This window comes from Xyrauchen texanus, chromosome 3 (assembly GCF_025860055.1).
Source record: "Xyrauchen texanus isolate HMW12.3.18 chromosome 3, RBS_HiC_50CHRs, whole genome shotgun sequence".
Taxonomy (NCBI): domain Eukaryota; kingdom Metazoa; phylum Chordata; class Actinopteri; order Cypriniformes; family Catostomidae; genus Xyrauchen; species Xyrauchen texanus.
Window position 1 is genome coordinate 11,665,492 of NC_068278.1, and position 27,316 is coordinate 11,692,807.

General features: G+C 37.6%; 1 protein-coding gene across 1 annotated transcript; it reads left to right on the plus strand.

Annotated features, from left to right (window-relative positions):
• Positions 1-27,316, plus strand: aatf (apoptosis antagonizing transcription factor). The gene is made up of 12 exons (XM_052105087.1): positions 1-123; positions 1,729-1,896; positions 7,614-8,027; positions 8,245-8,382; positions 12,117-12,231; positions 12,730-12,952; positions 14,402-14,569; positions 14,767-14,850; positions 15,511-15,578; positions 15,682-15,762; positions 17,263-17,334; positions 27,014-27,316. The coding sequence occupies exons 1-12, from the start codon at positions 39-41 to the stop codon at positions 27,063-27,065; spliced, it is 1,668 nt and encodes a 555-aa protein (XP_051961047.1). The 5' UTR covers positions 1-38; the 3' UTR covers positions 27,066-27,316.

The window sequence follows — 27,316 nt, forward strand, 5'->3', positions numbered from 1 at the left end:
GACGTCACTAGAGGATTGCAGCGTGCAGGAGGACAAACATGGCAGCCTCCATATCACAGCAGCTTGAGGATTTGTTAAATCCTTTACCTAAGTTCGTGGATCCTGAAGACGACCAAGATGAAGGTATAAGAGTATAAGGGTATTTTGATTCTTTGGGTTGTTTTAAGGCTTTCTGAGGGTTGTTATAATGGAAACATTGTCAGATTTGTTGCACACAGTGGCAGCACGATGTCTCACTGTACTGTCAACAGTTTCACACGCTTTATAAATTAAAGTGACCAGCTATCTGAAAAGACGGGGACATTGCAAGGTCAGTGTTCAATAGGTCATTTAAATTTCATGTTACTTATTAAAAAAGGGGACAAGATGGATTTATGTATTCTGACCATGGTGAATGTGCTGAATTGCACTGTGAGACATGTTTTTGGTTAAACTTTAAAAGTAAGTAACCTGGTTACTTTTGAAATAATTTATGATAATAAAATAAATCTCTAATCATTAATAAAAATGTTTTATAGTAAACTCAATTATTGGAATTAACTTTATTTTATTTATTTTTTTACATTATATCAGTGAATTGCTATTGTGTCATTAGTTTACTCAAAAACACAGATTCTTATGTTGTCTGAAGAAATTAGTAAATCTTTTGATCTGTTGAAGTTGATCTGGCCAATATTTACAGTTAACAAATCATGGAAATATATATATTTTTTTTACAGTGTGGTATATCATGCTCTATTGAATATTGTAGCCTTAGTCTCAATGAAATTGATAATTTTTAGTGCTGTTCTGTTTCATCCTTTATATGCAGTCCAGATGACATTGTGGCATAAAAGTGAACTAAACAAACATGTGTAAACAAAGAAGAACTATTGCAGCTGACTCCACAGCACAGGGGTCCTGCCCTTTTAGCATCTTTATCATTTTATGAAATACAGCGAAGAATGTAAACATTTAGCATATAAAACTTATTTTATCATATGACACAAAGATATTCAATATTGTATAATAATAATAATTATTATAATACTATTTTACCTAACTGTTCTCATATGGACCTCATATGGACCAGTTTTTCTTAACTCGTTTCCCTACAAAGTACAAATATATGCTGTAATGTACTGACTTACTGTACATTTCTTTGCAGATATTTTATTATACATTTTTATTTTTCTATGTTATTAATGTCATATTCCTATTTTACATTACATGTATTTGGGTATATGTTAAAACAACAAATGAGCAAATATGTGAGAAGGGGCTTTCTTTAGTCAGTATGTGATATTACTAGTGCAGGAAAAACACTGATTAAAGATACAATTATTGATTTTATTTGTTCATCTGTGGGGATTAATTTGACTACTATTCAACAGCATGTTATAGTTTGTACGGTCTGTATGGAATTCCCAATTTATGAAGGCCAAACTTTCAATATAATCCCATGCCGAATTCAGAACCTGTTGTAAAATATATAACTTTCTGACATAAATAGCTAGTATGTGCCTTACTTTGAAGCTTATGATAATTCTCTTCAATTGCCTGGTCCAGTCCTTAATGGCAAAACTGGCCCGACCAAGTAATCATTGAAGGAAGACAAATTAATTGAAGCTGCTATAGCGAGTAGCCCCCTCTGCTGGTCAAAATAAACAATACTCGGTTGGTTGATTTGATTATGCTTATAAATGCTGTTGTGTACCCAGCCTAATTGAACATTTCTGTAACCTACAGAGACTAAAGCCAAAGTCATAGATACGTTTGATGAAGGTGATGATGATGAAGAGCTCGCGTCTGGTGATCTGCGGAAGCAATCTGTTGCCCTTCTGGCAGACACTGATCGTCGATATCGTGGCAAGACAACATCCAGAAAAGACCTACAGAAAGAGTTTGATGGATCAGGTAAGGTGAAAATGGTCTGTTCATTTATTTTATTTAAACCACCAAACAGAATTGCAAAAATAATCACAATCCCACGTCTTCTGTCGCCCCGGACTCACACCATTGGTTGAGCAAATGCCGCTGTGTTAGGCTGCTAAAACAAACGTAGCAAATTAGCCATGTATTGATTGCGTCACATAGACACAAGCTGTGTCCCAAATGACACACTATACTCTCAGCCATGTAGTGTATGAATTTTCAAAGTGTATTATCGTACCAAATGGTACACTTAGGGTGAATTCCAATCGAAAGTGATCATCCCTATGCCCTACTCACTCCAAAGGGCAAAGCTCTTGAAGTAGGCACTCTGAATAGAGTATAGCACCACAGTTTGAATGTACCCTTCACTAAAAATCTTGTAAAAGGGCCCTTTGTGAGAATTTTTTTCCGAACTTTTGTTTGGAATAACCCTTCGAGTGGCATGCCCTTCATGGGCACAAATTTGATGGTTGGAGAACACCCTTAATGTTTTTGTTACTGCACGGAAGCATTCACTGTTTAACAGCTGATGGAAGTGACGTTTGAAATGCATGCCATATGTTTCTGTTCAACACTTGGATCTTAAACAACATATAAATTCACTCGCAGTACTTGCACTTCAAAATGATTCAAAGTTCAAGTTGTCTCTACGTGTTAATTTGTTACGGGAGAAAGTATTTTAAATGGATAGTTCACCAAAAATAAAAATTCTCTCATTTATTCACCCTCATGCCATCTCAGATGTGTATGATTTTCTTTTTTCTGCTGACCACAAACAAAGATCTTGTCCATACAATGAAAGTGAATGGTGACCTGAACTTTGAAGGTCAAAACGCAGAAAAAAGCAGCATAAAAGTAATCCAAAAGACTCTAGTGGTTAAATCTATATCTTCATAAGTGATATAATAGGTGTGGGTGAGAAACAGATTCATATTTAAGTCCTTTTTTACTATAAATTTTCCTCCCTGCCCAGTAGGTGGTGATATGCAAAAATGGGAATCGCCAAAAACAAAACAAGAAAGTGAAAGTGGAGATTTATAGTAATAAGGACTTAAAAATGTATATGTTTCTCACCCACACCTTTAATATCGCCTCTGAAGCTATGTCTTTAACCACTGGAGATGTAAGGGTTAATGTTTTCCTGTCTTTATGTGCTTTTTGTACCTTCAATGTGTTGTTCACCATTCACTTGCGTTGTTTGTGTTCTGCAGAAAAAGAAAATCATACACATCTGGGATGGCATGAAGGGGCGAGTAAATGAGAGAATTTTCATTTTTGGGTGATTTATCACTTTAACATCAAAAAGTTACTCGCTTCAGCTTCAAGTTGAGAGAGAATTTTAACATCCAGAAAACAAAACAGATATCACCTCTAATAATACTTTGAATTGCAACTTATTTGAAAACCAACGGTCACATTACAATACTGTGTATCATAACTATAGCACAGTCTGTGAATGACGTTTCATTTATGAGTGATACAAAAGGAAGAGCAGCGATGCTTGTTGGGGGAAACACTTTTGGAAGACTAAGATGGTGTGCTGCACTTTGAAAACAATACACTAATAAATAATTACAGACTCGCATGACATTTTAATAATGCTGTTATCAAACTTTTATTTCTGCAGCCTTCAAATTAAAAGTGCTTTGATTTTGTTTCTCTGTTTACACGGTGAAATCAACCTCCGCACTTTTACCATTGTAGAGAGCGTAACGGTCAGCTTGGATCACATGAGTCTTCTCTGGCCAATCATATAACGGCTGAAGTCAGCGGACTGTGTTCAGAGTTTTACGACAGCAATTTTTCTTGTGGTAGATTTTTAGTAGGGATGGGCGATAACACTTATTTTCTTTTCAATCCGATACCAATAATTTCAAGTCCAATATCGTCGATATTGATACCTCTAACCCCAATACAATACATGTATTAAATATTTTTTTTTGCCATTTCTTGGGATAAAATGGGTCATTTAAAATATTATTTTTGGTCATAATTCAAGTCATTATTTGTTTTACATTTGTGAGCCTTAACAGAAAATTATTAGACTTCTGTTTTGTTTACCCTTACAAAAATGAACCACGGTGTCACTACAGTAACTATAGTTTAACTATGGTATTTAGTTAAACCATAGTTACCACACAATTAACCATGGTTATTACTACAATATTACTATAGTAAAATCATGTTTAACTATTTTAATTATTTATTAACAACAATTACCCACAAACTCAGAAATGTCACCTTTAGATATGTTGTTATTTTGGTGTGAATTTACTCCAGAAGCTGTTTCACAGATTTTCTATCATTACCGCTACACAGTGGAGGGCCGTGCATTAAATGACTAGATCTTCAGTGTGATTCATGCCATTAATAAAACTCAGTTTCACAATGAATAAAACACTATGTCTATGGACATCATACATTATGTCGCAGCTAACTAATAATACCAATTCAAATTTTGAAATGCACGCGTCCACGCATGAAAGCCAGAACTTAAAACGACACTTAATGCTCAAGCCTAATTTTAACTGCAGCATGACTGTTTTGTTAAATGAATGTCTCCCGAACAGACATTCAAAGATCATAATGACATTTTTCAAATGAATCTACCAAGGAGGTCTATAAAACCTGGAAAAATCTATCTAATAATATTTGCGATTTAAATGTTGCTTGCAATATATTTTGTTTCATCAGGGTACATGGTTATGCTGCGCTCCATTCATGCTGGATGTGGGATATTCCTACTTGATATCTCCGACCATAAATGCATTCCATTCCCCAATATTCGGAACTGCGGCACTCCCGTTAGCTTAGCAGGAGTTTGACCCTCATTAGAGATGTCTCCTAGCAACCCAACTGATAAACAATGCTGCAGAGCTAGCATTTGTGCTTCAGGTGTAAGATTATCAAAATAGATTATAACGTTTGATACAGCTGTTTCTGCAGGCGTTTGTTAAACAAGCTTTAATATCATGTAATGTGGAAACAAACTCGTTTATTGATATTACTTAATAAAGTGAATTTTTATCACTTTCTTTGTATTTCTCCCTGAGTGTTGACATGTTTGTGTGATATCATACCCCTGCATCTCGGCAAAATCGGAGTTGAGAATTTCTGCACGAGCCTACAAGTTGTAATTCTGACATAAAGATGCATTGCATTACAGTTTTCCTTGTAGGAAGTTGTAAAATCTGACTTTTCAAGTTGAATGGAACGCAGCACTACTTTTCAAAACTTGATCTGATTCTGAATGCTCAAGCAGCCTAATTTACACTTAGAAAACTCCTGATGTTGCTATAACAATGCAAAAAGCACTTACCAGTTTACTTGATGTGAAAATCAGTCCTCCTTTCCTGTTTAATAAATTAAGCATACACACGGTCATGCAGAACATCTAGTGTTTTTAAATCCATAAGGATCTCTTTCTCAATGGTAATACCAATACTCATCAGACAGCTTGATTTTACGCTTTTCGCTCTTGAATTACGTACATCACTTAAAGTATCACTGCGTCACTCAAGGCCAGCTAGAAGGCCTCGACCGGGACATATCCTAAAGATCACACCCACAAGAACAATTCAATCAATCTGATTGGCTGATGAATCTGACAATCTGACTTTAGTTGCCCATTCATTTGCACTGTTGAGGGATTCTGGAATTTCTGAAGGCCTGACAGGGTGGAGCTCAGACTCACGTGCTGCTTCGGATTCAGGCATGCCATTTGTGAAACAGTTGTTACACTTTGCTTGTAAGCATCAAGTAATAAATTCTGACTAGATAAACGTTTCGTTTTTCTCTATTTGTTTGTAGATTAATTAAGAGTGGAAAAATACATAGGCAAAAAGGTGATTGAGAATGAAAGAATGAAAAATATAAATTTATTTGGCATGCTAGGCCAGCAGAGAAGGCTTTGCTGGCTCTGATGAGCGGAGGAAGAATAGTTCCCATCCTGCTCAAATATTTGCTGATATAGCCTTATCCATTTTATTTCACTTTTAATCTTATGATTATTGTTTATGTTCATGTAATGAAATAATAATATCCCTAGTTGAATATTTATTTTTTAATAAATATTTTTGTGTGAGAATCAATATTTTTGATACAACACCAGTATCAGAAGTATTGATACATTAGGATCAATCTGCCCATCCAAATGTTCAGATGCATCTATGTTAGTTAATGTATTTTGGGAATGTAATGTTTGTGGAATATGTTTCAGTGAGCGGGAAAAAGAGTGCACTTTTGCTGCTGCAGATTTTGGCATGAGTCTATTTAAATAAAATAAATACAAAAAAAAATTATATATATATGTGTGTACAAATATATTATTTTATATCAGCATCATTGGGCACACACAGCAGTCATAATAGTTATTACAGTAATATAATTACATGTATAATATATAGAGAGAGAGAGAGAGAGAGAGAGAGAGAGAGAGATAGATAGATAGATAGATAGATAGATTTTTTTCTCCCCAATTTGGAATTCCCAATTTGCTTTAAGTCCTCCTGGTGGCGAAGGACGAGTCTCAGTTGCCTCCATGTCTGAGACCATCAAGCCGCGCTTCTTATCACGTGGCTTGTTAAGTACGTTACCACAGAGACGTAGCGCATGTGGAGGCCTACGCTATTCTCCGTGGCATCCACGCACAACTCATCAAACGGCCCACCGACAGTGAGAACCACATTATAGCAACCACGAGGAGGGTACCTTATATGACTCTACCCACCCTAATAACCCGGGCCAATTTGGTTGCTCAGGAGACATGGCTAGAGTCACTCAGCACGCCCTGGATTCAAACTCGCGACTCCAGGGGTGGTAGTCAGCGTCTTTACTCGCTGAGCTTCCCAGGCCCACATGTATAATATATTAATCATTACAATGTATTTGTCTAATTGAATTTTTATATCCTAAAAACCAAAGCAACAGACATATCAATTAATTATAGTTTTTATTAGATAATATACAATATTGTACAAAATTTATAATGTTTGAATACTAAACACTTATTTTAATTCATGGATGCAGTTTTTGCGAGCTGGAGACAGTAGATAATGAATCTCTGTAGGCTGGTGTTAATGCCATAAATGAGTCCTACCTGTCACTTAATCGTAGTAATCTTCATACATAGTTAATCTCAAAAGGATTGTTTAGTGTAAAACATGTTGAAAATTAGTGGACAGGTGGTCAATTAAATAAGTGGTGAGTTGTTTCCTCACAAAAGTAGTTTATTCAACACGCTGATGCATCTCCTCCATGGACATCCATTAAAAAAAAACGGTGTCTTGTCTCCTCGCATGTGTACCACTGCATTATGCGTTTTGATGCTAACCTTGTAGGCTCAATTTTAGAATGGATCTGGTTTACATCTATCTAATGTTTACTTCACTGCAGCCGTTTGCGTGTAGTTGGTTGCTTGGTAACCGACATAAGAGTTGATCACCGAACTCGATGGAGTGGTTTAGGATTCCCGAACTAGAGATGAGATACGATTTTGTAAGATAAGAATCCTAAATCAAGTTAAGATAAGATAATGCACTTCTGAAATGTTATTGTTACAGCTTTAGTCCTAAATGAGATCCTAACTGAATTGCCATGGTTACCAAACAGATAAGATACGATTCTCAAGTTAGGATCTCTCTATAATACGACCCCAGAAGATGTTTTCTCAGAGCTAACACTTGTTTACACCTTTTCAGCGGATGATGAAGAAGAGGATGATGAAGATAATGGAATGTTGGATAAGTACATGGAGAGCATCAAAGACGACGATGACTACGACGATGAGGAGGAGGATGAGAATGATGAGAAAGAACAAGGTGGTGGTGATGATGATGAAGAACAAGAAGATGATGATGAGGATCTTAATGCAGATGATAGCTCACAGATGTCCAGCTTAGTCTCCAAGATGAAAACCACAGACTTTATGAAACTCACAGAGGGGATGGATGATCTTGGAGACAGCGATGAGGAAGATGAGGGCTCGGCTGCCAGTGACGAAGAGGAAGCAGACAATGAGGAAGATGAGGAGGAGGAATCCGAGCTGATGACTTTTTCTAAAGAGATGGTGGATGAAGAAGTCGAAAAAGGGAAAGCAGTGAAAAACCAGCTTGGTACGGAACTGTTTCCTGTTACACACGCTCACATATGCACATACAGTGGGGTCCAAAAGTCTGAGACCCAATGAAAATATGAATAAGAAATATATGAAGGATATGGCACTTTTTTCTAGGTGACTAATTAAATGTAGCACATTTGTGACACTGACCATTTTAACTTGGTGTAACTGTAGTGTACTCTGTAGTTTATGCTGTTCTCAAATCCTTACAGGTCTTTGGGACCTGATGCTTGAAGGGCGAATCAAAATGCAGAAAGCTCTTATGACGGCCAACCAGCTTCCACAATCACAGACATTCCCAGAGTTCAAGAGCAGGGGAGGGCCTGAACATACCGAAGCTTTGAAAAATAGTAAGTGAATTAATATTTACCATATGCATAAAGTATAATTTATAACGGCTAAGTTTGCTTCAACATATAAGAATTTGCTGTCACTGTGCATTCATTTATTACGTTGGAAGCCGCAAGGCTTTCGAGATTAATGCTTGCTTAATGGATATACCTTAATAGAACACAAGTTATGTGATGAGCATTCAGCATTACTGAATTAATTGGTAGTGCTTAGTTAATAGTATACCTTCTTTTACAGTCATTTAATGAGTCATTTAAAGGGATAGTTCACCCAAAATTGAACATTCTCTCACAATTTACCCTCATGCCATCCCAGATGTGTATTATATCCTTTCTTCAGCAGAACACATTTGAAGAAAAATATCTTTGCTCAGTAGGTCCTTATGATGGAAGTGGATGGTAACATGGTAACATTTTTGATGCTACAAAAAGCACAGACAATCAGCATTAACATCATCCATACGACTCCAGTGGTTAAATGAATGTCTTATAAAGCACTATGATAGCTTAAGGTCAGAAAAAGATCAATAATTAAGTACTTTTAAACTATAAATAATCACTTCCGTTAAGCATGACGTATATGCACATTCACGAGAGGGCTGAGATCATGTGGTCTCTCATGTGACGTATTGCCGTTAGCATGTTCACCAGAAAAGTGACTCATGTGCGACACATCGGAAGAGCAGCGCTGTTTAAAGCTGTGTTGGGAGAATGCTGTAGAGACCGAACGCCATAAACATAATGGAACAAATTTGTCAGAAGATTTGAATTTCAAGAGTAGAAGAGGAGATATACATTTTTGCACAGAAATATTTATTTGAACCGAAGTACTCTGACCAGGAGCACAGGGAGATGGAGGAGGCTGGAGCAACAAGCCTCAAAGAGACAGAGAGCTCTTGAGACGTGGTGGCACACATGTAGGCAATGCCAACACGGGTAGAGAGCATCTGCTGCAATGAATGAAATGTTGCCATGCCATCGCTGGAAAGACCGTGTGACCTCAGCCCTCTCGTGAACACTTGATCTTTTTCACACCAAAAGTGATCATTTCGCTTTATAAGACATTCATTTAACCACTGGAGTCGTATGGATGACGTTAATACTGATTGTCTTTTTGGAGCATCAAAAATCGTTACCATCCACTCTTTCTAAATATCATATCAGCCTCTCTTTACAATAGTTTTAAAGATTTTTTATTTTTTAAAAAGTGTTTTATGTTTTTAAGAATATGTTATATCATTTGAAAGAAAGCATATCAACTGAAACTTTTAGATATAATGGTTCCTACGCCCCTGCTAAAACACCCCATGAAAAGAGTTTTACCTACAGTTTTCCCAATTATGACCACGACCCACCAGTGTCCAGAGAACCACTGTGCTAGGGCTGTCAAATGAAAATTCGCTAAAATGAGCACTGGAATTCTGGATGCGTGCCAAGCACTGACGATGACTTCAATTCTTGGGCTAAAACAGGTGCAGTGCAATGAATAAAACAGAACGTGAGTGTCTCGAAATGCATTTTAAAGGTTACAATCTCCTTTTTGAATTGACACTTTAAAAATGGCTTTAAATAGTTTTAAAGTCACAAAACTCAAATTGAGTTTTAATGGGGTCTTTAACCCTTTTGCATCAATAAAAAAGTTAGTCAGAGGTCCTTTCAGGAGTCAAAAAACTACCATAAATATTATATATGAATATTATTTCCCACTTTCAATTAGTAATTTTTTTTAGCCAACATCAGTCCTGATCATAATTACCAAAAATGTATTATTTTTCAGGATTAAACCATTTAAACACACACGCGCACACGCACAGACACACAGTTTTAGCTGCATTATTTATTCATTTGGCCTGCAGTGCTCTATAATACAGAAAATAGTAAAAAAAAAAAAGCATGTATTTGCTCCATAGGCTAAACATAAAAAGAAATGGTGCCATCTGGTGGAAAATATAAAAAAGAAATAATTTGAAGCCAGGGCTCCAGAATGAAAGCATAATATCATAGATGTTATGCTTTAATGGCACTGGGATCAAATATTGAGTTTTAATGGGTTTCAATAGGAACAATTGTGTCCTGAAAGTCCTGAGTGTAACTATTCTGTGTACACCGTGTGTTATAGATGCATGAGGAACTGAGGTTGAAATATCAAAATTCCCCCTAAAATACACCTCTTTGGCAAAATGTATGTCGTTGGCATTAACACAGCCAAAATGATCGAAAAAAAACAAAAATTAAAAAGACATAAATGTACAGGACGTCTCTCGCACAAGGGATAATGCTCCAATCCTGTTTCTATATTTTAACATTCACTCTAAATCATAAGAGTGTGTAGCTGCATTTTGATCTTGTTTAAACCTGTCGTCTGCTGTGCAGTCAACCAACTTCTCTGAAGGAAGCATGTCCCCGACAACATTAGATTCACTTGCGGTTTTAATATCAGGGAACTTCAGCCTCTGAGCAATTAATACATTTGTGCACTTCTTAGGCAGATCTGGGTGCTTCGAGAGACTGCCTGCTGCTTATTTGCATATGTATTGCATTGGTCCTTTAGCCAGCGTGTGATTGATATGAGGCCATCCTCCTGAATTCTGAACAGCACGTTGCTTTGAGACAGAAGGCGAGGGTTTGCAGTGCATGTGTACTTTTGATTTGCAGTGAAGATGATAGTGTGTGCACTTCCCCCTCAGTCTATTTTATTTGCTATCATTATGTAAAGTGAATTGTACCATATGCTTCAGGTGTTGTATGAGCCCTGCTTGGCATGTTTGCTCTGCTAATAAAACTAGGAGGCACATGTCCCTCATAAAGTTTTGAAATGATACACTAGGATATTTTTCTGACAGACAAGTAGTCCCACCCCTAACTAACATCAATGTTTAAGTCAATCATCGACATTGAAACTTTTAAACAAACTGAGCAGTGTTTTGAAAGGCAACAGCTTTAAGCTTGTTTTGTAAACCATGGCATCAGTGTTTGTTTGGCTTGCATGCCTTGGGCTGAAGAGTTAGTTTTAATCAGGGACTAAAAACTAAAATTTTTTCAGTTCATTCTGAGCAGAACAGTGTTCTGCTGCTTCCTTTCCCATTGGTAAAGCAGGCTCTACACTAGCTGATTTTTTTCAATGATTTTCAGGTGTTATACCGCTGACTGAAGAGAGCGAGATCTTAGCAAAACAGTCTGCATGTGTGACACCCTTGGCCAAATTGAGTTGTTTTGAGTCTGCTAGTGTAGAGCCATCTTAACCTGTTAGAACGAAATAAAGAACGGTTAATAACGTTCATTTTTAAAATGACGGCACTATGTGCTAAGGATAGCAGATGTACAAGTTTCAGTGTTACCAGATCTCTCAAGAAAAAAAAAATAAGGGACCTGGTCTGGGAAAAACATGCTCAAAATATGTGGGGGAATTTAAGCATAAAAATCATGACAAGCAAAGTATACAATAGCCTTTAGAAACTAACGTCTTTTCAATTCATTTATTTTTAATATTAAATGTATCCCCAAATATTCTAAAAATATATCTGGCCATCTAAAAGTAATTAACAACCAAAATATCTCCCTCCTACATGCATGCATGCACACTTCGTGGGCGTGTTTGGACTCATCTTATGCAAATTATTATTATTAAAGATCAGCGATGGTGAGTTGGAATGACTCTATATTTACAGAGGTGTACAGAATTGATGCTATGGTCAGACATGTGCTGATAAGATCTGTATATCTGCTTATGGTAGGTCATAAAGCCCTGAAGGCTCTGCAAAGATCTCTACAGGAGCTCCAAGATCTGCTGCTCTACCAAAACCCAGAAACTCGAGCCATCTCCCAAGGGAAGACCTGGGGAGCCAACAGGTACCACATTCAGCTTTTTATTCGGGACGTTCTAATAGCATAGTGCAAATACAGTACCTAACCTAACCCTGTGGTACTGGCATGTTTTTTGGACATGTACTCTGGTAATTCCATGCAGTGTTTCCTACAGAATTCAGCTCTTACAGTGGGGGATTCATAATATTTGCCATGTGTAAGGGGTGTTCTTTGACACAACGTGAAGCAGAAGCACACGAGTGGCTTATTGCCATTTAAAACGGGAGCAAAAGCAACATGACACCAATGTTCGTTAAGCAGTTACGTTTCTCAAAAAATATCGATACAAGGATTTAAAGTATCAATACAGTATTGTGAGGAAAAGTATTGGAATATATTGATATATGGGTGTATTGGCACCGTATGTGACAACAGATACATTTTTCTTTTAATGCTAACTGTATTACATAACATTGTTTCCGTTTTTCAAACTGTACAGCTTAAACGCATAATTTCATTATATGAATGTTACTTGACACACAGCAATAGTAAAGATGATGAAGAGATAAAGAGTGATGAGGAGGAAATGGAAAATGGGGATGATGAGAAAGATGCAGGTCGAAACGGACCCCCCAAGAGAAAGCTGGAGATGGCGGAGTATCCCAACTTCATGGCCAAACGTTTCGCAGCTTTTCTGCCTTACCAGGATGCCACGCTGCAGAAATGGTACGACAAGACGCGGCTCACAATGGGCAAGAGCAATAAGGTAACAACAGCATAGACTTTCAATGCCAATGACCTTTCCATTGTCAATATTATGGGGAAAAAATCAACATATTTATAAGAGCATATTGGACTATCAGGGATCCCACAGTCCTGGAAAACGATTTTTAAAATTGTGATATCCAAGCCTAAAAAAAGCCATAAAATTAATAAGATCTTAAAAAGTCATGGAAATGTATTTAATGATTGTTATGCTCCGCACAAATAAATTGTTCTTTTATAATGCAATATCTATACAATTATTGAAAAAATCATCATCATCATCTATCAATCACAAAAGACTGGAAAAGTCATTAACCAATCATTGGTCGAAAGGTGACCAATTCTATATAAAAAAAATAAAAATGTGAGCAAAAGGGATTTTTAGATTTTTTGAGCTGGTGGAACTGTTTTTATTCTCCTCACATTTCATTTATATTCTCCTCATGTTTTTATTATTTTATTATAAAAGTTACTATACCAATTTCTGTTTAAGCAGTTTTGAGAAGCTTTACATTTGAAATAATATTAACCAAAAGTATGAATCAAGAATGTGCTGTTTGCTGTAATGGAAAAGTCACATACTAAAACCAAATAAGATTTTTTATTTTTTTATTTCGTAGTCCTGCAAATTATATTTGTCAAATACAAATGTCCCATGTAGTCTTTTAAATTAACGAGATGGTTCACACAAAAATGAAAATTCTCCCATCATTTACTTTCTTTCTTTTGGTGAACCAATAATGTATTTTTTTAGAAGAATATCTCTGCTCTGTAGGTCCATTCAATGCAAGTAAATGGTGGCCAGAACTTTGAAGTTTCAAAAAGCACATAAAGGCAGTATAAAAGTAATCCAATAAACTCCAGTGGTTTAATAATCCATATCTTCAGAAGCGATATGATTTTCCTCCTTGCCCACGAAAGTGGTGCTATGCACAAAGAATGCAAATCACCAAAAACAAAAGAAGAAAGTGAAAGTAGAGATTTAAAGTAAAAAAGGGCTTAAATATTGATCGGTTTCTCATCCATATCAATCATATCATTTCTGAAGACATGGATTAAACCACTGGAGTCTTATGAATGACTTTTATGGTGCCTTTATGTGCTTATTGGACCTTCAAAGTTCTGGTCACCATTCACTTGCATTTTATGGACCTACAGAGCTGAAATATTCTTCTAAAAATCTTTGTGTTCAGTAGAAGAAAGTCATATACATCTGGGATGGCATGAGGGTGAGTAAATGATGAGAGAATTGTAATTTCTGGATGCACTAATTCTTTAATAGGAAATTGATTGTTAAATCTGCATGCATACTCATTTTAAAAGTAATAGAAAATGCTGTAGATGACGTATGGCACATCACACAGAAGTACAATAGTGTTTGACATGTCATTTCAACTGCTCCTGTACACTCAAAGTTATTCACTCTCTCTTGCTCTTGCCCATCACACAGGGGTTTGGAGCCTTTGACAGGAATATTCTGACACAGGTGGAGCAGGTGTTAATGGATAAAGAAAGGCTGGTGAGGCGCACACAGACACGCAGGTCTGAATACAGAGTTCTGGGCAAGCCAGAGCCTTCCGCCCCTGAAATAGACAGCAGCAACACAACCGAAGGAGAGGTAAGACATGCATTTGGTTCTGTTTTTAGGAAGCTGCTCATTCATGACTGTAGCTTCAGGTTGGTCATTGATTTCAATAGATGAGAATGTAGTGTTATGCGATTGATTTCTTTTATTAGGAGAAACTATATAATGTAACATGCTACTTTTAAAAGTAACTGTATTAGACTAATTGCATCCTTTCTCTGGTGTTTCAGGCAGCAGAACTGGCTTTGAAAGCTAATGTGCATCTCAAAGATCTGGATGAGGAGATCTTTGATGATGATGACTTCTACCACCAGGTAAGAAAACCTGCACGGTGGAATTGTTGTCATGTTGCGCCATTATCAGCAATGGTGACAAAAACAATTGATAAGAAGTAGCTGCATCTGCATGGAGACAATAGCTGTGATTTAAATGGGGCAGATGGATTGATGGAGGTCAGGTTATGGGCTCTACAGCAACTGATGTAAAAGAGTGCTCATGTCTGAGGGTTCTTTATCTTCAGCCTCTGTGGACAAGAGGAAGAGTAATGAGAACCAAACCAGCAATGATGGAACAGTCTGTTTCTTCTGCTGCAGTTACAGCTGTTGAAATACACTTTAGAATGTGTTTGCAATGCATCAATGAAAATAGGGGTCACCGATGGACGTGGGGGCTAGCGCGTCCGTCTTTGTGTTAAGTTCACAATGCGTGTCTGCACTCAAGAACGGTAACATCCGAATGACCGTGTCAGCTTGACATACACATGGTCAAAGCTTTTGACTGGCTATGGGGTAAAGTCAAACATGCCCCTTTGGCTATCATTGAATGCTCGTTACACATGTGCATGACGTTCTCCAAATCTTTGGCACCTTTTTGGCCAGAAATAATGAGCCTGAGATGCCTGTTGTGTTCTCTGATGTATTTCATTATAAAATTAAATGTTTCCTGTTTCTCTCCCTCTCTCGTCTGTTTCGAAGCTCCTTCGAGAGCTTATCGAGCGCAAAACAAGTGCATCAGACCCCAATGATCAAGTGGCCATGGGAAGGTGAGTGTGTGTATGTGTGTATGTGTGTGTGTGTGTGTGTGCGTGTGTGTACATGCTTTCATGGATGCATTTGACCATAATAACCCAACCTCTGGTCTCACAGGCAGTGGCTTGCCATCCAGAAATTGCGTAGTAAAATTAAGAAGAAGGTGGACACCAAAGCCAGCAAAGGCAGGAAGATCAGGTAAGATTTCTCAATGCACACCAGAGATGAGGGATTTAGTAGGCCTACCCATGAGTTTCCAATTTCTGTGCACCTGGACTTTAGTAAGGGTTAAGATATTTTTGCATTGTGATTTGGCACCGATACGAGGTAGAGTTTTGATTGTGTTTTTCTTTTAAACCGTTATTTCAGAAATTAAAATAAATACAATTTGGAATTTGAATTGTGAAGTATTTCAAACATCATGTTAGTTTTTGTTGTCCTGTTGTTCTTTATTCGAGATGGACTAATGCCGATAAATTTGTTTTCGAGAACCGATTTTTGAATTGCCGTTTTATTTCTCTTTGACGCAATAAGTAATCATTTGACGACAACAATAAAAATGTAAGAATTGTAAATATTTAAATAATAGATATGATATTTTTGCAGTTAATTTGCTATATGGTCGCAAATTTAGTTTCATCTTTGTGAAGAATGAAAATGCAGATGCTTATCGCTAGAACCGATACTGAAGAACTGGTCGTTTTCTTGACGGCCTTCAAGGAATAGTTCACCCAAAAATGAAAAGTCTCACATATATACTCGCCCTCATGCCATCCCAGATGTGTATGACTTTAGAAGAATATTTCAGCTCTGTAGGTCCATACAATGAAAGTGAATGGTGACCAAATATTTGAAGCTTCAGAAACAAAATATTAGGTGTGGGTGAGAAACAGATCAATATTGAAGTCATTTTTACCATAAATCTCCACTTTCACTTTCAAAATGTGAAAAAATGTGCAAATGAAAGTGGATATTTATAGTAAAAAAGGACTTGAATATTTATTTGTTTCTCAACCACACCTATAATATCACTTCTGAAGACATGGATTAAACCACTGGAGTTGTCGGGATTACTTTTTATGCTGCCTTTATGTGCTTTTTAAGCTTCAAAGTTCTGGTCACCATTCACTTGCATTGTATGGACCTACAACTGAAATATTCTTCTAAAAATCTTTGTTTGTGTTCATCAGAAGAAAGTAAGTCATACACATCTGGGATGGCATGAGGGTGTGTAAATGATGAGAGAATATTCATTTTTTTAATTGAACTATCCATTTAATGCTATAGCAAAATATTTTCAGCTATTTATTTTCATTAAATTACAAACCCATTACAATAGTGTGGCAGTTAACAGTATCTCAGTAATTCAGATGAGTAATCAAGACAGACAGGAAGGAGTGAGAGGGGTTTCTGTTGACTAAACAGCAGATATCATCTCTCATCAAACATCTTTTTTAATTGCATGTTTGTCCTGCCGTTCATCATTTAAATGAGTTCAGTGCCACTCAAGATGTGTATTCACAGTCACAATTCAATTTAATCATCATGACTGTTTGTGTTTATTCTTGTCATTCAATGATATCCTTGACTGAGCTTTAGCTATTATTTTAGCTATATATATATTTTTATGAGCTGATGTTTCATTTAATCATTTTGATTGTGGATTACAGCAATAATATCTATGTTGTTGTTTGTCAGGTTCCATATTCACAGTAAGTTGATGAATTTCATGGCTCCTATGGACAACAGCAGCATGAATGATGATGCCCGGTTAGTCGCATGTTATGTTCTCCTCATGTGTTATATTTTTCCATCTGCTGAAACCTTACTTTTAAAAGATACCGACATGAAGTTGTTATAAGGAATAGTTCTCCCAATCGTGAAAAATCATCACTCACTCTCATGTCATTCCCAGCTCTGTTCATTTGTGTGTACACTTGCTGTGTCGTATGAGAACTCGAGCAGGAAGTGGTAGTTCTATGCATGCGAATCTGTTTAATTAATGGTTGTGTCGGCTTTCTCTGTTCTGTCTGCCTGTCAGCCAACAGTAATCCTCCTCAAACAGAGCACAGGCTAATCAAACACACACTAGAGATATGCACATACATAAACACTCACACATTTCAAAGATTTCACTCTTAATCCCCTCTTGTTTTTCTGTATATTTTCCCATGGTTCTTGAAAGCATTTTTCTGTTCGTACTATTTGGTTTTGTGTTTATTATGTGATAACCATAGCCACAACTCGCTGTGCCAAAGTACCGCTTTAGTACGGTTTGTAAGGCATGATACGAAAGACCAAGAAATGTGAACGGCTGTAATTTCTATCAAGACAAGGAGACAATCTACATCAAAGCAGCTTGAGGAAGTCAGCAATCTGTTGTCCTCCATCCCTTCAAGCCTTCTGCCACTAAAGACCACAAATCCTAATAGATAAACTATGGCCCTTTTTAATGCAGATAGGACAAAGAGAGACATGCACATTGAGGTTCTAATGTCCCAGAAGGCCAGGCTAACCGGCTCATCCTTAATCCTCAATCCCTGTTAGAAATGCACCAGCAGTATCCAGGATTACGGCTCACTGACACGATCACACAATGCATACATTCAGATTCTAGAAGAGATGCTCGTGATCAAATGTGAGCGATGAGACAAGGGGCCCTCATGCATTAAACTTTGTGTGGATTTCATCCTGAAATTATGCATCTGTACAAACGTCAGATTTCAGGTTTTTCAAACCATACGACAGAACCTGCACAAGCTTTATTCCCTACCTCGTTGCCTTCCATAAATAAGGATATAGGGAGATCACAGTGCCATATGCAAACTGCCATCTAGACTCTTGATTCTACCATATAATTAGGACTGTGTCGATATATATCATATATCGCAATGCTCACAATATTGTATCAATATTTTCTTCTGCCATTTTTGTACCAAATCCTGTCCACATTTCAATAATGAAGCAGGAGGTCATCAAAAAAAAAACACAACCTCTGAAAACCAATTTTATTACTCTCCCGCATGTTTGTCTAGTCATTTGTTTAAATATATCATATAATATAATTATTATTTATATAAAAAAATAAAATAAAAAAAACTCTCCTTTTCTCACCTTTTCTCCCTAATTTAGAATTACCAATGCGCTCTAGGTCCTCGTGGTGGCGTAGTGACTTGCCTCGGTCAAAAACATAAACGCATGGCTGCGGCTCAACCGGGGTTTTTGCCTCTAAAAAAGGATCTGGAAGGCAACAGTTCGGATCTCAATTGTAGAAAACACGTGAACAAAAATAAGAAAAAGAACTGGAACAAATACAGTGATATCAATGATTTGGAAGAGTTTCTGGATGACGTGCGGCTTCAGGAGCGAGTTACTGGGGGGTTCATATCTGAATAAAACAGATGACAGCCTCTTCTTTGTGGACACTGGTGCAAAGGAGAAACAGACAAAACACACACATGACGCACATGTCCGTAAACTATCTCTCTCCTCCGCACAATCCTGTGTGTATGATCACGACCCGGACCCGCCCTGTCACATGCATTAACAAATGCAATTTTAATTTAAAACGTTTAAACGCGTTAATTTTTCATAATTGTAATTAACAGATTTATCGATTTGACACTAGATTCTGACATTTTATTTAGCTCCGTGGGACAACTAAACACTGCCTGTAATAGGGTGGAACCTTTGCGATGTGTCCACGTGGGGTCATTAAAGTGATGCACATGCCAGAATACACACTTCACAACAGCGATTTCATCACTTTCAAAATTAATCACTATTAACTATGAAAAATTATGAGATTAATCACGCTTGATTTTTTAATCAAATGACAGCACTAGTAATTTCATATCATGATAAATATATGTATCATGATGTAGTAAAACCAATTGTCTGGAAAACCAATAAAAATGGGTTTGTATTAGGGATTGGACGATAAATCAAATTTCGATATCGTGAACCAAAAAAATTACAAACCATTTCGTGGCATAACTCAATATTTTTAAAAATGTATTGCGCTTTTTTCTACACGTTTACAGGGATCAGACAAGGTTTGTAAAGCGCTTAAAGTGCTTGAATGTAACTTTTAGAAATGTAAGTGCTGGAAAATCGTCTTGTTTTTAATAATATGTCTCAATATCCTTTCTGTTTTTTACAGTCAGATAAAAAAAGTAAAAAGAAATATAGATTTTAATCTCACACAGCATAGATGTGCTAAGAAACCGTTGATGTTCTTTGAACCGGTACACTGTGAGGCGCTCTCTGATCTCTTAAAGGGACAGTAACTCTTTTTTTTTTTTTTTAGTGTTTCTTAAACAAATTAATGTAAAATCAATGTTTTTGCTATTTATTAAGGTTAAATGGTTATATCGGTTATTAGTGGCATTGTGACCAACATCAGTCTGATTTAAATTGGTATCCTCAATGAAATTGGGAAAAGTGACTGAGATATTGAGAGCACCGACGGAGAGTGCACTTGTTGAATGGGGAGAAGCTAATAGGCCTCTTGATCGCTCAAACAGTCTCTTGCGACTCACGTTACATCACGTATACTCAGATTTGTGTTTGCATGTTTATTTGTTGTTTAATTAGTTTTTATGACCATTTGCATTCTCTTTATCCTCTATGTGCTTACTGTGCAGCAAGTCAGAATAACTACTGTATTGACTCTAGAAAATGGGCAGCTTAATATTCATACAAGTTATTCTTACTCGTGTTTTAAAACAAACTGGCATATTCATCTAAATTACTGTATGTCTGAAAGTTCACATTCGTAAATGTTTTTAATAGCCAACAACTCACCCTCCTGAGGCCACTCGGTCATAAATCACGGGCTGAGAAAGCGCTCATTCATTAGAGTAGCAGTGTATGTGTGATTCCCTGCTTGCTGCAAAAAAGATCTGCCCTGATTTTAGGCATGACAGGCTGATCGCCGATTATGGATTTAAGACGAAAATCGGCCGATTTAGATCGGTGGCCTATTGATCGGTCCACCCCTAAAAAAAAAAAAATTAGCGCGAAGAAAAAGCATCTATTACAAGTAGTGCTGTCACTCGATTAACATTTTTAATTGCATATTTCTTTGTTGTTAATCGCAATTAATCTTTGATTTTGAAAGTGCTGAAATTTGACACCTATATATATTTTTTTCCTGTCAAAATAAATGTATTTCCTCTAGGGCTGGGACAACGCGTCGGCGTCATCGATGACGTCGACGCAAAAAATACGTCGACGCAAAATATGCGTGTCGATTCGTCGGATCCAAAACAAAGATGGTGGCCGAGTAGTAGTAACACGAGTGGCTCCTCAGACTATCAGAAGTGCAAGGCGGCATGCACTCGTTCCTCTAAAGTATGGGAATTCTTTAATTTAAAAGGAAACAATTCCGTGATATGTCGTCTTTGCAAAATGGAGATGGCCTTCCATTCACGGCAATGCACCAGCATCTGAAGAGGCGCTACCCGGGAGCAGCTGCAGATGACAGAGCACCGTAAGTTTTTTTTCAACTCCCCACTTTGCACTCGATGTTGCAGTAGGCTATAATACGTTGTCGACACCTAAAGTTTTCGCTTAGAGCTATTAATAATGCGCTTATAGCTATGAATGAATGTCATGAAAAATACATTGAGGACACTGACAACGCGCTGACAGACAGGTCCAATTTTGAAAGTTGAGACTTTATTAAATGTTACCTGCTAACGTTTATTAAAGTCTCAACTTTCAAATTTGGTCATTCAAAGAAAATTAAACCATAAATAGGCCTACTATTTTGTGGCTCTTTAATGTGTCGTGACAGATTGCCTCAGTTAAAGCTGCTCGTGAACCGATCATCTTTTCCTTGGTTAATTTATAGCATCAAATAGGCTAAACATGAATGTAGCCTACATCAGAAGGACTGTCGTTTTAACCGCGGAAAGATGTCAGTACAGTAGCCTACAATCCGTTATTCAAATCCACCGACGTTAATCTTCTCTCTCCTGATTTCTTTGTCGGACAAAAATGGCGTATTATGGTTGATTGATCAGATCGCCAGTCAATCAAACTCCCGGCAAATGTTTTTTTTTTTACATTTTATACACCCCCACCCCCGATGAAACCGGTATTACCGGTGTTGTCACAAGTCGATTAATCAAATCGAAATCGAATTGGACTGAAAAAAATGAATCGTTAGATTAATCGATGCATCGAAAAATAAATCACTAGATTAATCGTTTAAAAAAATAATCGTTTATCCCAGCCCTAATTTCCTCCTCAGGAAAGAAAACAAAACACAGTAGCCTATACAGATATAAATGCACTAAAATATCACTGTTTCAAGTGACATTAAATGCTTACCGAAGTCTAAGTGGAAGTTTGACTAATTGAAAGAACTAGTCCCCATATAGGTTGCATGTTCATTGCAATGGACATTAAATCTCTTAATCCCTCATGCTCCACAATATAAATCTGCCATTAGACTGTGCTGTGCTTTGCTACAGCAATCGTGAAGCTGTGTCATGATTTATCACACGTCCCATCTGGGCTTGTTTTGTACATCAAACAATTGATCACTGAAGCACTGTTGTGTGTGCGTGCGTGTGCAGAGTTTCTTTCATTTAGTGAGATAACCTCTGCGCCTCTATCATTGGAGAGTGTGTAACGTCAACTAACATGTTACGACAGTACCGCTACTTTATGCTAAGCTTGTAGGCTCGGTAGAAGGGCTCTGGTGTGTGGTGATTTGCGCATCAGTGTATTGAGTCCGGGCAGACACATTACAAAGGTTCCATCCTTCCCAACATGTGTTTAAGTTGTATTAACAGTAAATGTGTTTAAAAAAAAAAAAAGAATTATGCGTTAAGTCTGACAGCTCTAATTACGAGAGATTATCATCTTTCGTTGTCACGAAATGAGAGCTGAGCCGGAAGGCAAAGCTCTCGATCTACCGGTCAATTTTTGTTCCTACCCTCACCTATGGTCATGAAGGCTGGGTCATGACCGAAAGAACTAGGTCGCGTGTACAAGCGGCCGAAATGGGCTTCCTCAGAAAGGTGGCGGGCTTCTCCCTTAGAGATAGGGTGAGGAGCTCAGTCATCCGTGAGGAGCTCAGAGTAGAGCCTCTGCTCCTTTGCGTCGAAAGGAGTCAGTTGAGGTGGTTTGGGCATCTGGTAAGGATACCCCCTGACCGCCTCCCTAGGGAGGTGTTTCAGGCACGTCAAGCTGAGAGGAGGCCTGGGGAAGACCCAGGATTAGGTGGAGAGATTACATCTCCACACTGGCCTGGGAACGCCTCGGGGTCCCCCAGTCAGAACTGGTTAATGTGGCTCGGGATAGGGAAGTTTGGGGCCCCCTGCTGGAGCTGCAGCCCCCGTGACCGACTTCGGATAAGCCGTTGAAGATGGATGGATGGATATCATCGTGTGACAGATTGCGATACATTTCTGTTTGCTTTTGAGAACCAACACGACAGATATCACACCTGTTTTAATGACGATTTCTTCATTTTCTTGTCTTGTTTGGGAGTCATCCGTTTCTGTGGAGATGTCTTTCTCCAATAGGAGTTTTCCAGGGTCAAAAATGATTGAGTAGCACTAGTGATCCCTCTGGACTCCAGAGATTTCGACACTCATGCGAAACACCGATGTGCGTGTCAGATGAGAAGAATATTTAGCACTTTTGAAGCGCTGATCGCGACATGATTGTCATTGAATTTGCTTTGGTGGTGGCAGAACATTTTTCAATACCGGAAAAGCCCTGTCCATGTTTTTTTAAAGTCTCGCGTGACATCTTGCCCACATAGATAAGTCCACACCGCACACATGGATATTTACATATCACTATATACACAATATGGCATTATTAATGTCATCCCCACGATATATAGTCACATCGCCCAGCCCTGCTGCTTTCATTGAACATGAAAATGCTAGATAGCGATTAACACCAGACAACCCTGAGAAATAAAACAGAGTTAAGCACATTTAAATGATATTAGTTAACTCATTAACTTTGACAGCCCTAAAGTTAGCTAAATGTACTGAATTACTAAATTGACTAAATAACTAAAAAGTAACTTGAAACTTTAAAACACTGAAAAAAATTTACTAAACAAAAACTTAGTCACGGAGTGGAAGGGTTAGGTTTAGGGGTATGTGTAGGGTTTCTGTGACCCCTTTTTCCACCAGAATGGTGCTGGAGCCTGTGCTCGGCCTAGTCAGAATGTGCATAAATGTTATTTTAGTTATAGTAAAATTGACGAAAATGAATGAATGTGAAATGATGAAACATTGCCTAAATTTAAAGAACATTTTCATCCAAAGAATGAAATGTGTATCAAAATGAACACTATTCTAGACTCTAAAGAGAATATACACACATTCATGATGTGGAAATTAATACAATCTTAAGTCATGGAAATTGTCTGGAATGAAAATCAGTTTTTCTATCTATTCTCTTGTCTAATAGATTTAATCGGCTATAAATTGCTCCTGTATTAAGTAAATGTCTAATTTGTGAGCGGCTCATTGTTTTCAGGGCCCAACCGATGCACATGATTCTTCAATGAATTGGTCTAAATTTAAATAAATATGATCCAGTAAATGACCGAAAAAGGTCATGGAAATGTAATTGGAAAAGTGTGGGAACCCTGGTTCATACATCAGGTGCCTGAACATTGTATCTAGTTTCACCCAGCACGCTCATCCTACCCAGAGTCCTCGGCTCTTCTCATGACCTCATCATGGGCAATTGTGATTATCTCTTAAGCCCTAGCAGAATCCAGATGCCCTGTGCCTGCTTGCTTGCCCTTGTGTATCTGTGTGTGTGCGTGCTCCCCATCCCGCAACACTGACATTGACATTCATGGGGCCAGTGGTGCGTGTCAGGGCTATAGAGCTGCTGTTGAGATATGGCTCTGTGCTGTTGTGTAAGCAGGCTGGGAGGTGTTTGTGTGTATGAGTGTATCTGGCCTCACATAAGAAAAAGGTCATCTAGAATCCAGAATCGGCAAAGGTCAATGGTCACTCTCTGATGCCATCGACATACATCATTATTACTGTAGTTCACCGATTGTTATGTAAATTAGATCAAGCTAGTGTGCTCTTGTGTATTACCCTGTGTGTGGCTTGCTAAGGTCAAGCTGATAAGAGTGCCAGTGTTTCACAGATATTTAGAATATCAGTGATTCTCAACGGGGTTTGCTTAAGGACACAGGATTTTACATTGGCCATCAAGTGCTGACCCACTGTAGTACAAAATATTTGATCATACAGAAAAGACAGAAAAGAAAGTCTACTGAAGATCACATATCACTGATTCGTTAGTCCCAAGAAATGAACTCCTGAGCGGTGTTCATAAACAGTGCTGCAATGCAAATAACTCTAGGTTTGACTGAAGATGCTTTCTTTAACGTCACGCGACCCAACGTCCGTATTTTTGCTTCGGTATACACGGCGCATAATTGAAATTAATTTCAACCAACTGAATACTGTTCATAAGACTTTTAGACTGTCATTTAAGGGTTAAACTTCTGGCACACCGAGTCACGTGACACAACAACATGACACTGATTTCCGGTTATCGCTTCTGCGGGTGCAGAGCCTACAAAAGCACCTCTTTACATTTATCATTGAAACCTGTTCGGGTGTAAAGAGTAGCGTCTCTAGTTTAGTTTGATATGTCACTTTAAAAAATACATTCATTTTACTTGCTTCAGTGCCCTGATAAACATGATGTCCACATACGTGGATTTTGGGACATTATTCCCTAAAAAGTTGAAGAAAAAACTTGTTAGTTATTTTTAACATTTAGCATTTCACTTCATTTTAATGTACATTTTGTTATTTTATTTTGTTATCACTGTAAAATATGATTCTATTAATTAACTTTAGTAAATGCATTCCTGTATTTACTGTGCATTATCACATTGCGAATCAGTGGGTTCATCCAAAAGCTGAAAAATGTTGCTTTCAGATGCTTTATATGGAGTTAGGATGAAAATAAGTTACATTTCGAACTGTTCTGAGACCAGTGCAGACAGACAGCACACTGGAGGTTAAGTCATTCACTAAATGGGGAGCAATGGGCCATCCTATAACTCTCTCTATGCAGCTAAGTGCGTTCACTCCTAAAATCCGACCAAAAGTTCAGTTTCTGCAATGATGTTTGGTCCAAACATGGTCCACTCAACGTGTTTGGCAGAAATGGGACAATGGTACTCCGTAAATAGATTCAGAATAAATAATGGCTCATTTTATTTTATCATGGTTGGCAGTGATTGGATGATGTTGGTCATTACTTTAAATCAGAATAAATTATGCTAATTTCTGATGTATTGTCTGTAACGTCTCAACATGAATTACCAACACCTGGAAGCATAATAAACAAGCTTGGTGTTATTTACAATTTCACAACTTAGTCCTGCTGTCCACATATGTGAACATACATTTTTAGGAAAACTATTTGCTCTACAATTGTGTGTGTATATATATATATATATATATATATATATATATATATATATATATATATATATATATATATATATATTTATATTTATTATTTTTTTATTTTTTGCTTGTTTATGAAGTCAAAGGTCAAAATTAAAAAAAGAGAAAATGTACACAGTACTCACGCTCAGGTCTCAGGAGGTTAAAATTCTTTCTCTAGGAGACGATTTGTATGTGCATGCACCTTCTTGGGTCCTTTGTGATTGTGTCCTCTCCTTGCTCAAGTAGAAGATCGCTGTGACCGTGATCACCAGGTCAAGTCTATCTGTCACCTCTCGATCAATCCACCTTTAGCTAGAATCCATGCTCTCGTTTCTAATCCTCATCTCCTCTCCAAACACAATGCAGCATGAACCCGTAAAGTGGTTGCATGTGTTGTTTTCATAGCGTGTGTTCAAGTGTTGATTTTATAGGATTCTATGATTTTGTGGCGGTGCTAGATGAGGGCAGGGGATAGAAATCGATGTGAAAATGTATTGGGATCACAACACAAGCCAGTTTTAAACCTGTGTCTCCCACTCATAAAATGCTACATTTGTGTCATTGTATTGCGAACACAGGAATGGAGCCAAGGGAGAAATAAAACACGCCCACCTAAATCCAAAATCCACCTAATTGGAAAATTATTTAAACAGCACAGATTCTCCTATAGGTACACAATTACAACCTTAATTGCTTCGGTCTCTTATTTAATCCCAGAGTGACTTGATGTTCAGTGGGGAGCACTGTGGGAGCCATGCCATCTGTTGCAGGGCTCCCTGTTCTTCTATTTGTAAAAGGAATGTTTGGGAGTCTAAAATGTATATTTCCTGTTGACACAAGATATAAACAACCATCTTGTGTATAAAATGTTTGCACAGTACTGTATATTCCGATCTGGTAAATCATTCAGCAGAACAGTAAATTGCCATTAGTTGATATTAGGAATTCAATCTGTTCTGTTTTGTGTTTGTTTCCAGGTCTGAGTTGTATCGTTCTCTGTTTGAAAATGGGCCGATGATGGCACGCTGAGCTCAGCATCGGTTTCAACACACATAAACCCCAGAGCCTAATAGGAAGTGTGTATATACTGCGCTGTTGTCAGTGACACATGTCTGCTGCTCACGCTGATGAAATCCTTTAGTGACAGACTCAAAACCTTGTTTTGTTTTTCCATGATTTTTTTTATAATTTGTGAAAATACCTGTAAATGAAACCAAATGTTTGTTGGATCGCAAATTGACACATTTTAATGCCCCTCTAATATTAAAGTGCCATTTTGT

What these genes read in the sequence shown, in the direction of transcription:
- aatf (XM_052105087.1), top strand. Translation starts at nt 39, where the DNA reads ATGGCAGCCTCCATATCACAGCAGCTTGAGGATTTGTTAAATCCTTTA. An exon ending in GAAAGAGTTTGATGGATCAG is followed by an intron (nt 1,897 to 7,613) that starts GTAAGGTGAAAA and finishes ACACCTTTTCAG; the next exon opens with CGGATGATGAAGAAGAGGAT. An exon ending in GATCAAGTGGCCATGGGAAG is followed by an intron (nt 15,579 to 15,681) that starts GTGAGTGTGTGT and finishes CTGGTCTCACAG; the next exon opens with GCAGTGGCTTGCCATCCAGA.